This window comes from Oryctolagus cuniculus, chromosome 11 (genome assembly GCF_964237555.1).
Source record: "Oryctolagus cuniculus chromosome 11, mOryCun1.1, whole genome shotgun sequence".
NCBI lineage: Eukaryota > Metazoa > Chordata > Mammalia > Lagomorpha > Leporidae > Oryctolagus > Oryctolagus cuniculus.
In genome coordinates this window covers 99109756-99121309 of record NC_091442.1, presented here as the reverse complement: position 1 = coordinate 99121309, position 11554 = coordinate 99109756, and the positions used below count along the sequence as shown (strand labels likewise).

The window sequence follows — 11554 nt, the reverse complement described above, 5'->3', positions numbered from 1 at the left end:
GACCAAGTCACAGTGCCTGGCACTGAGATACCTGAGACCTCTTAGCACTCTCTAGGGACAGTGAGTTGTTCACCTCTGTTAATTTGCTGTTTCTACGTGCATGTTCCCCACCACCACCACCACAGTACACGCCAGTCTCTGTATCAGACCCATCATGGAAACTGCATTAAACTGAAGTGAGACTGGGGGGATAACAACCTTTATTACCAAGCCTGGCAGTTCACATTCCCTGTATCAACAGAGTGGCTAAGAGAATAAATGATAACTTGGCTTTTTTCCTTCCTCCTTACTTCCCCCTTCTCAGTACAGATCAACTGATGGAACTTAAAATGTGAAAGATCAGGAGACTGCTTTTCAAACTCATTCCATTCTCTCTCAATTCAGCCACAGTAATTTATTTTTAAAGCACTTGTGGATATGCCTTATTTAAGGTAGGTAACAAAACTCATTTTACAACTTGTATCCATATGGAAAAGTGAAGTTGGGATGATCCCAAGTAAATGAAAGAAAACTAGCCCATTTGCCTCTAAACATCTTTTATCACAAAGTATTTATTGAACAAAAATAGTATACAATAAAAATGATACATGTATGAAAGTGAATGAAGATTTCAAGTCATAGAAAAGATGTGTACAAAGAGACCAATGTTCAGGTTATATACTTGTGGTTCCAGAAAACTTAAGCCACAGTAGTTTAACATTGATCAAGCAGACATATAAAAGGGAGTGGGGTATCTAATGTTCTTTGAAATCTATTTTCTGGCTAAAATACATATTTAAAACACACACACACATGCACACGCACGCACAGAATGAGGCAGAGCTTAAGAGTTACACTTCAATACCTTGTCTGCTACAGTGAGTATCCCGACCCACCAAAAATTGTATTTTTTCCATCTATAATAGAGTACGTGTTCATCACAGTATTCGAATAAAATCAATTTATATTCCTTTGGACCAAATTTCCAGTCAGCTTTTACATCTTAAAAATTCTAAACGTGTATATATATATATATATATATATATTTTGCACATTAATTTTATAAGATTCTTGCATTTTAGACTAATCTTACCTCGCGAAACAATTTATCTTTTTCTTACCTAACATAGTTTGGGCCAATGATTACTTATAGCAAGGCACTGGGGACAATCAGACTGAACACACTCAGTGTTCTGTCTTCAGAGCTTTGTGGCTTCAGGCAACCCCCAGCTTCTCCCGTGCACCTGTCCTGACCTGGAAACTGGTGGGAGGCATTCTTGAAGGCCCCTCCTAACTCTGAACATCCTGCATTCTACTGTAACTACCAGTTCCCTGAACCACCTCCCTTTATTGTATTACTACAGAATCATCTTTAGCCTGTAAGGGGGTGACAGTATTGTCTGTGTGGATTTTGGATGCACTCCTATTACTCCATAATCAAGGAGGCATGTGTTTTCTCTAATCTTTCTAATAATCCCTGTAATTTAACACCTGGCTTGCATCAGTTATTTGGTTCATTTCAAACTGATCCCTATTACTTGTAGTTAATGGTTACAATTAACTTTGCTACTTCTATACAGGTGCAATGCCTGCTGATTTTCTGAAGGAACAAAAAAATTAACACTGCTGTAAACCACAGCACACAAAAGAATTTATTACAGTATTCCAGACTGTTATCAGTTCAGTTCCACAATAAGTTCCTTCAGAATATTTTTTAGATTTCCTTTACTCTCAGCATAAATTTAGCAATTCATTAAGTAGTGTATCCTCCCTCTGAATTTCCACAAGTCAGAGCTTCAGTACTTCCAGTTTGGTTTGTTGTAAGGAGGTTACTGACCCATGAAGATCGTGACAACACATGATGTAGCAAAACTGTTGTTTGGAGTCATCTGTAGTCTGGGAGCTCTAACACAGTAAATATATCAGATGATGTGACTCTGTGGAAAATGGAGAGAACCAGGGCTTGTTTTTAAAATAAGAATACGCTAACAGGAAATACCCTAGGGGCTCAAGATAATGTGAATTTGATGTAACTCTTCTGATTTTTGTTTCAGAGGCATCTAAGTTCATTTCTTTAAAAATGTACTTTAGAGCATTTTCTCTTACGAATTTTTATTGTCTAAATATGGCTTGGTTTATTCATATAAAAATGTTACTTGGACACTACATTGACTGAGTTTCAGTTCAAAAATGTTCTAAGGCAATTCTTAACAATTGAAAGCAAAAAAGTGATATGATTATGCTTTCACATTGCTTATTTGTGAAAAACAGTGAAATTCTACTAGAGAGCTGTTTGTTACTAATTTTTGTCTTTCATTTTTCTTAATACTAAAAAATATATAAATCATTTACATAAACTAAATGCAAAGGAAGGCACAGCTGGTTATAGGGTGTTATAAGCACAGTTCAGCATATGCAGAATTAAGGAAAAAGCTTCACATCCTTATTAGTTCTACTGAAAACCATTAAGAAAAGTTCTTCACTGTCAACAGTGTTCAACACTTAAGAGCTACGAGGATATAAAAACAGACATTAAAATTCACTTAATGCAAAACAGATTTTCATATATATTTGAATATATATAAAAACAGTTTTTAAAATGCTAACATAAATCTAGACTATCCATGTTATGAAAAGTGCAAACCAAATTAACAGGGGGTTTCACGATGTCCTTCTTACGACACAGGTAAACTAGCCCATGGGACAGATCTGTTTCATCTGTTAATGAGTCCTTAATTTTGGCCAGATGTCATCAGGATTTCTGGGAGTTGGAAGAAAGCAGTACTGGAGAAGCAGCTCTGTCCAGACTGGGGATTGGCACTGGCATGTGGCCGTTAAGCAGTGTGGGGAACTGTAGGGAAGAAAAGATTTTTTTAATTAATTATTACAAATTCAGTGGAAGAACTTGGGTCCCTGACACTGCCAAACCATAGTTCAGTTCTCTCATCACCCTTGTAGTAGAGACTGGTTGCCAATGTATTTCACAGAGTAACTGGAAGGTGACAATGAGAACAAGATTACCCACAATATATTCAGGGTAGGGCCCTGAAAATGTCTATTCTATATGCAGAGGCTGCTAGAAGATACTTTATAAATTACTGAAACGTTCTAAAACCATTTCTAAAGATTCCAAGCTACTTGGAATGCCAGTTTGCTTTAAAAATTAAAAAAGACCCAGTCAGACCAGACTACCATATTTGTAATTTCTCATTGTATTTTTGACTGTCAATATTCCAGAGTACTACAAAGATGTTTCTCAGTATTATGTTTCTACCTTAAAAGACTTAGAATAGAAAAAACATTTTTACTTTGGAGCGGAGAAAGTATTCTAATTAAAATGATAAAAACAAATTTATTAGAGATCACCCATAAGTGACAAGCTTAAAGAATGAAAATAATTTCTCTGTTGCTGGTAATCAAGATACATAGTAGGATAAGGTATATACTTTCAAAGGTGAAACTTGTTTCAAACAAATACATTAGCTATACACTCAACTGGCCAGGAATAAAGAAAGGACTCCTTTTGATAGGTGACAACTTGCAACTAGGTATGTCTAGGATGATATTTGTCAAAATTATCTGGACTGTCTTCTAGCTTAATTCCTGTTTAGTTCAGCTGGAGTTAAATATTAAACTTAAGCACTGAGTATCGAACTTAAGGGCCTGGCACATATTAGAAGTACAATAAATATTTGTAGAGCAAGTCAATGAGTATTCTTTGTAATTTCCAGGCTGTTTCAGTAACATTGTCTATACCTTAACAGTTTTATCAAAGGTTATCACATCCTATGCTATCTGGGGGCTACACAGTAAGTTTTGTAATCTCCATTTTCCAGATGAGAAAAACAGTGAAAGAAATTCTGATTGGTGAAAGGTCACAGCAAGTCAGCAGCAAAACCAAGTTTTAAACTGTCTGAAATATTTCCTCCGTCAAACTGCCCAGTTCATTGTGGCACAGGTCTTTAATAACTTTCACTTTTAGTAGTTTTGAGCATATGCAACATTTCTCATTTCTGATATTTTGGAATTTTTTCTATAGTTTCATCCACTTATGTTATCGATTCACATATAATTTTGTGTGTTCAACCCATGCTCTTAACCACTATTCCTGTTGACTTAGAAGTGAACACTGGAAGAGCAGGTTTTGAACTTTGATTCTTTTGAGTCGAGTCTTCTCTCTGGTCTTTACTCATCAGCTTTGGCTTTGTTTATGTGCACACACTCCACTGCCGGCATTCCTCTCGATTAGCCGGCCTTTCCTGGCGTGTACCTTGGTCATCTTTATTGGTTGCTCTCCCACCACAGTCCCCTTCTTGCCTCAGCCATCTTTTCTCCCATACCATGCCTGGACTTGACAACTATTCCATTTTAAATGTCCCCAACCAATGCCTCTTCCCACAAGACCTACTTTTTAATCTGGTGCTCAGTGGTGACTAGGAATAAATTTAGCTCTCAACTTGAATTAGGGCTCTGCCATTTACTAGTGTGTGATCTTGGGTAAGTTGGGCAGTATCTCTTAGTTTTCTCAGTTCTAATAGAACTGGGGCCAGTGCTGTGGCTCAACAGGTTAAAGCCCTGGCCTGAAGCACTGGCATCCCATATGGGTGCCGGTTCTGGTCCTGGCTGCTCCTCTTCTGATCCAGCTCTGCTGTAGCCTGGGAAGGCAGTGGAAGATGGCCCAAGTCCTTGGGCCTCTGCACCCTCATGGGAGACCCGGAAGAAGCTCCTAGCTTTGGATTGGCGCAGCTCCTGCCGTTGCGGCCATCTGGGGAGTGAACCAGTGGATGGAAGATCTCTGTCTCTACCTCTCTAACTCTTTCAAAGAAAATAAATCTTTAAAACAGAATTATTGGGAATATGCAATATTTTTTTTTAGTGTTTCAAACAATGTCAGGCACACGGTAAGCCCTCAATAAATGCTATTAGCATTTCCAGTCTTTTAATAGTAGGTAACCATGCCTTTCCCCATTTCTCACCACCTGCTGACTCCTTAAACCCAACTCAAGTCTTCTCAGATGTCTTCTAAATAGACTCCTGTGTCCACTGTCCCAGCCTGAGAGAGGACTTGGAGCACTGTATAGGTTTCCACTCATCTTTTCTGTCCCTTCCACTTCTTTAGTCTTCTCCACGCTGACAGTAGTGACAACTTGAAAGCTTACACTCTGCTCTGCAGCTTGAAAAGCTTCAACTATGAAGGTGGAGCCCCTCGCAGATACTACTGAAGGCCCACAGCTGTTCATCTGACCTGAACGCCCATCACTGTCCATTCCTGAACTGACTTTCATATTCAAGTCATGCCCATCTATTAGCCTAAACTGTGCTCTACTCACTGTGAAAATCCTGTCCTTCCTTCCCCACTCAGTTCAGTGGTGCTGCTTCCTTAGAGCCCCTGTCCAGTACCCAGTTGCAAGAGCTACTCTGGCAGTTTCCCTGGGCACTTTGTTTACCCAGCATTCACTTGCTGTATTCCCTGCAGTCGCTGCCACACAGCATTGCAAATATTTGCTGGGTTAGATTTGTGGAGTTAAAAATTACAGAACACGTTTCTCAACTGAAAACTTAATTAGCTCCACCTTATTTCAACATACATCTGTACCTACTAGGTATATCCGAAATTTGATCCAACTCCATTTTAAACATGACGGAACAGACATCTAACAAACTCAAAACTTCCAACTGTCTAGTGTTAAGAGACTGTACACTTACTTGTAAATCAAGGTTCTGTATTTACATTTGGAACCTTTCCTCGTTAAAACATTTCTCTGGGGCCAGTGTTATGGCACAGAGGGTACAACCCACCACCTGAGACACCAGTGTTTCACCCACAGAGGTGCCAGTTCAAGTCCCTGTTGCTTTCCCGATCCAGCTCCCTGCTAATGTGCCTGGGAAAAAGCAGAAGGTGTCCCAAGTCCTTGCACCCACGTGGGAAACCTGGAGAGAGTTCCAGGCACTTGGCTAGGTGCTGTTTTGACCATGTGGGGGAGTGAACCAGCAGAGGGAAGTTCTTTCTTTCCCTCTCTCCCCCCATCTCTCTCCCCCTCTCAAATCTTTGCCAAAAAATTCTCAATTACAAAGTGTACCTCTCTTCCAGAAAGGCTGGTTTCCTTTCCCATCTCTCCTTCCCTGAAGCTCTTCAATATCTAACAATTCTATCAGGTATTCTGTGCAAAAATAGCTCTGTCAGCTATTACCCAAGGGGACTTGCCTTTCCAATGATCACAACAGGAAACTGGCCAACATCACTCAACAGCTGTTATAGGCCAAGTCTGCTTCGTTCTTCTCTCCAACACATTGATAGCATATGTGAAAGAAGTTGTTGCTTTAAAACAAAATTATCTTCATTGGTTTAAAATGGACACTGTCGATTAAGAGATACTTAAAGGGCACTACTGATTGACAGTAATCTGAATTCTGAAAACCTATCAACTGTAATGTTCAGTCTTAAACATGAGAAAGAATTGGGGTAGAGGTTTGGCATAGGAATTAAAGCATTTGAAATGCCTGCATTCTCTATCAGATTGCCCGGGTTCAAGTCCTGGTACCACTCCCAATTCCACCACTCCCAATTGCACCCTGGGTGGCAGCAGCTGATGGCTAGTACCCGAGTCCCTGATACCCATGGCAGAGACCTGCACGGAGTTCTAGGATCATTGTTTCAGCATGGCCCAGTCCCAGCTGTTGCAGACATTTGGGGAGTGACTCAGTGGATGGAAGATTCTCTCTCTGCCTTTCAAGAAAAAAAATTAGTCCTCTTACCATATTTTGTTGCTTACCTCTTTCAACTTTTACCACCCTCAACTGCTTTTTTCACAGGAAGAGTAATATTTTAAAATGAACAAAATTGTTTTTAGTCTCATGGATGCAACCACAAAAGAGGGCCCAAAAGCATGCAAGCTGTCAGCCACTGAGACTGCAATGTATATTTTTTTCAGACCTGTATTTTGAATGGCTCCAGGAGAGAAGTCCATTTGGTGTAACTAAAATAAAACCCTAACCAGGTAGCCTTTAAATGCAGTAATTCTGAATTCCAAGTGTAATTTAGGAACCACTGTTCTGCACTGATTCCTAGACCAGCAGCATCACTAGAACCTTGAAAGAAAATGTTTTTATCAGGTGCCACACCCCCAGGGTGATCCTGTCACATGCTAAATTTGAGAGCCACTGGTCTGCAGAAGTGACTGAGGAGGGCGTGCACCTCTCCCAACTCCCAGAGAAGCCATAGTGTATACAATCACTGTGGACTAAACCAGTGTTGCTACTAGGGATACTGGGCTGGAAAAGTTGAGATGTAAGGCAAGGAGTCCCAAAAAAATCCCCAATTAGTTATTCTCTAAGAGGTCACCAAGCCCTGTAGCAATCAGATGCCAGAATTCGCACTAAGGAAAGCAATGAGCGGCCATTCATTATTTCCAGACACCTACTGACTCTGCAGACGCTGCTCCATTCTAGGATTATAGAGTGTGCAACCCCAACTCCGCGGGCCTTACTGTAGCCGCACAGCTCCTTCCTACCAGAATACTGCTTGAATCTCAAGGCTTAGGCAAAACAAGCTCTTGGATTTCCCCAACAAAAGATTAATATTCCTAATCTAGAACTTTCCTAATACTGTATTTGCTTTTTGCTATTTCTAGTTTATACATCTCCAAGTTGAAATGGTTCAAAGTCAGCATGTTAGCTGTGCATGACCATAGCTCAATTCCTTGTAATGGGAATACAGAGCAGGGGAAAGAAAGAAACCTGAGTACCCCAGGGACATAGTCACACCATGACACCCGACTCCACTACTAGGAAACCAGAGAACCAAGATAGCAATCAAAACCTATTTAGTCAGACCCTTCCTTCCAACAAGATCCTGAATCCTAGCATGTCTAACCCCTAGCAAACGGTCACCTTAACAAGCAAAATGACCAGTTAAAAAGGTCAAGTCTCCCTGATCTAACATTTTCCTTTCTTAGACATCTCTACAAATTCTAGCATCCGCTCATTTACACAGTCAGCCATAAATAGGAGTACCATTTGTGTACCAAGCAATGCTCTAGATGCTGAGGGGCACCATGGTGAATAGGATTCCTGGTTTCTTGCAGACCCACAGTCTAGTGGAGGAAAGATGGACAGGACAGCGGGCAGTCAGTGCCAGATGGTACAGGAGCCCAAGGACTGCGGCTCACTTGGAGCGAGCCACACTGGGGGGTGTGGAATGCAGGGTGGGTGAGACAAGGCTGCCGTGTGCCCACCTTTGGCTTCATTCCTGTCCCTCGGATCCTTTCTACCTGTGCTCACATATTCAAACAACAGCACCGTGGTTGGTGGTTAACAGTCTCTGGACCTCAAAGAGGAGATGATGTTTCCCAGCCGACAGCAGGGCGTGCTGCTGCAGGATTCCAGTGTTGTGAATGAACAGGAAGGCGCTCACCAAGTGCGGAGAGCTCTACCAGGTAGAGCAGCCCAGTCTCATCATTTTTAACTGAATGCTCTGGATGGGCCTTTTTTGCTGCAGAATGAGGAACAGCCGGTTTTGATTCGCAGACGTTTGCAGACACGTTTCTATCCCAATAGGGAGAAACTGTTCACTGCTTTTATTTTGTAATCTACTTCAAGTCAGTCACGACACTAATAGGATTTATCTTCTAAAGCTTCTTAGGAACTTTGAAAACTTTTTCTCAAAGTTAAAACCTTAATACATTTCTAGTTCGCATTACCAAATGAAAACATCCAAAGCACTTTAAGAATTAATTGTTCCACACAGGGATACCTGACATGAACATGCCTTTCTGCCCCCAGTGAAAAATGTCTGCCTCTGAAGGGTATGCAGCCCCCCTCACTTGAACGCCCTTTGGAAACTTAACATTGTAATCAAACATAGGACAGAAATCACCACCTGTAACTTTGCAACTCAGAGGAGAAAACAGCCCTCCGAAGTTCGATGTTTGCTCACCTGGAACAGCGTGTTTGGCCCCTGTAGCCGGGCAGGACTCAATGGAGCAACTGGACTAAGGCTGCTCCAGAAATGTATGCTGGACAGCAGTGGACTTGGGGTCAGAAGCAATCCATTTGGTGTCTGGGAGAAAAAGCAGATACACAGTTCTTGGTATAGATTTGCATACCTCCAGCCATGACCAAGCAGCAGAGACGTGAGGTGCACTGGCCAGGGGCCAAGAGACAAGCCTCTTCCGCTCAGGACAATCTGGTAACTTCCACACTGTTTGACTTCTGTTTTCTCCAATGTTAATTTTATGAGCAACTGTACAGCAGAGGGATTGACCAGCTACTTTCCCTAAACATTCTGGTGGAAAACTCAAGCTTGCATCATCTTTTCTCCAAATGGTTCCCTCAACTTACTTCCTGTCCCAGATTAACCAAGATGTAGGACACAGCAAAACAGGCTGTCATGACGATGTTACTGGTCATTTGTATGTTCTTGGTTTTTCTACAGCAGACACCCATTACTTGGGTTACACAGACACACATTTTTTAAACCACTTCCCCAAGCTTCACTTTCTGTAACAGTAGCCCTTTAATAGTTTAAGATCTGCTGTTAAAATAGCCTGTAGCAGCTTCTTCCAAAGCCCCACGCTGGGGCTTCCAGATTTCACTCCGGATGTGGGGCTGGTGAGAATTCATCACCCTGCGATATGTCAGGTTGGGTGTGAAGCCCAAACTCTGGGTTTCCCAGGAGACTGAGAGGGCCTGCATGTGCACGCGCACGCACGCACACACACAGCAGGAGTCCTGGCCCGAGAGCCAGCTAGTGAGCAGGAGAAACAGCCAGCCCAGCTGGTGAGTCTGCAGTTTTTATTCTTAGTGGCAGACTCCTTGGCACAGGGTGCTCCTGCACCTTGGGTGCCTGCAGGGAGCCCCTCCGTGGGCCTGTGATGTCAATAAGGTGCTTTGTATGAGCAGCAGCGCAGCCCAGGCGCCAGCATCTCCGATTGCATCACGCTGGATGTGAAGTGTTATTTTTTCCTAGAATTGGCCTCAGCAGCTTCATTAATTATCAAGAGCATTTGGGCTTCACCCTGAATTGAAAGGTCTGCTCTGTTTGGTGGAATGGAGACAAACATCGAAAGGTCCTCAAACTGTGAAGTTGCTGAAAAGTAAACAAGCTTTTACCAGATTCTTGGAGTCGTCAGTTCCAGGGCATTTCCTACATACTGAAATGACCTATGAGGTTACTAGGAAAAACACACGTGGTGAATAAGCTTCCCATGTGTTCCAGGCCAAGGCAGTTTCACAAGCGGGGCAGGCCATCTGGCCCGACGGTTAAGAATTAACCGCTCAGCGCGATCTTTGCAGGCTTCCAATCTCAGAAGCACTGCTTACTAGCTAGGTGACCTCAGGCAAGCAAGCAAACCTCTCCATGCCTCAGTTTCCTAACGTGTACAGTGAAGAAAATGAAACCCCCCTCATCGCTTGCAAGGTCATGGGAAAGATTTAAATAAGACAATGGACCTAACGCTTTTTTTTTTTTTTTTTTTTTTTTTTTTGGACAGGCAGAGTTAGACAATGAGACAGACAGAAAAGGTCTTCCTTCCCGTTGGTTCCCCCCAGATGGAAACTACGGCCGGTGCTGCGCTAATGCGAAGCCAGGAGCCAGGTGCCTCTCCTGGTCTCCCATGCAGGTGCAGGGCCCAAGCACTTGGGCCATCCTCCCACTGCACTCCCGGGCCACAGCAGAGAGCTGGACTGGAAGAGGAGCAACTGGGACAGAATCCAGCACCCTGAGTGGGACTAGAACCCGGTGTGCCGGCACTGCAGGTGGAGGATTAGCCAAGTGAACCACGGCACCGGCCGACCTAATGTCTGGCACAAAGACCTGGCTCAGCAAGGGTCAAGGGAGTGTGACCGAGTACGAATGCATGTTTCTGAGTGAATAAGTGAATTCGTGATTCATGAAGAGCGTACCTGACTTCCTGGATGCATTTCCTCTTCACGGGAGACATGCCCAACTGTACACAGCAAAGTACTTAATGCTCCAAAGCGGATGGACAGTGGACTTAGCTGGCCCGGGAGAAGTGCGCCCCTCAACTGGGTCAGGCTTGGAGCCACATGCTCAGGTGATTTGAGGACTAGGATCTACTTGTTACTGACGAGCCAGGTTCCAACCACAGTATGTCACATTGACAATCATCAGTGCGTTTCAGGATGCCTCCTAGTTTACCCATCGGTGGGAGTTCCTCAGAACTCTAAGGAGACAACTGGAGAGGGGCTGGGTGCAGAGGTTTAGACATTGCTTGGGGGGCCGGCGCCGTGGCTCACTTGGCTAATCCTCCACCTGTGGCGCCGGCATCCCATATGGGCGCCCGGTTCTAGTCCTAGTTGCTCCTCTTCCAGTCCAGCTCTCTGCTGTGGCCCGGGAAGGCAGTAGAAGATGGCCCAAGTGCTTGGGCCCTGCACCCGTGTGGGATACAGGGGGAGGCTCCTGGCTCCCGGCTTCAGATCGGCGCAGCACACCAGCTGTGGTGGCCATTTGGAGGGGTGAACCAATGGAAGGAAGACCTTTCTGTCTCTCTCTAACTCTGTCTGGTCAAATAATAAAGAAAAAAAAAAGGACACTGCTTGGGATGCTCACATATCA

At 43.3% G+C, this 11554-nt stretch overlaps 1 protein-coding gene across 3 annotated transcripts in view; it reads right to left on the bottom strand.

The window, feature by feature from the left end:
* Positions 1-535: 535 nt before the first annotated feature.
* The window catches only part of ELK3 (ETS transcription factor ELK3), a 70831-nt gene continuing 59812 nt past the window's right edge, over positions 536-11554 (bottom strand). Inside the window, exons 4-6 of one of the 3 annotated variants that reach the window (XM_070052729.1) lie at positions 8915-9037; positions 6185-6298; positions 536-2830 (exon numbers count right to left, since the gene is read on the bottom strand). In XM_070052729.1, the coding sequence (XP_069908830.1) occupies positions 6233-6298; positions 8915-9037 (189 nt within the window). In that variant the 3' untranslated portion in view covers positions 536-2830; positions 6185-6232. The remainder of the gene's footprint in view (positions 2831-6184; positions 6299-8914; positions 9038-11554) is intronic. The other 2 variants (XM_070052728.1, XM_070052730.1) reach the window with 2 other exon arrangements.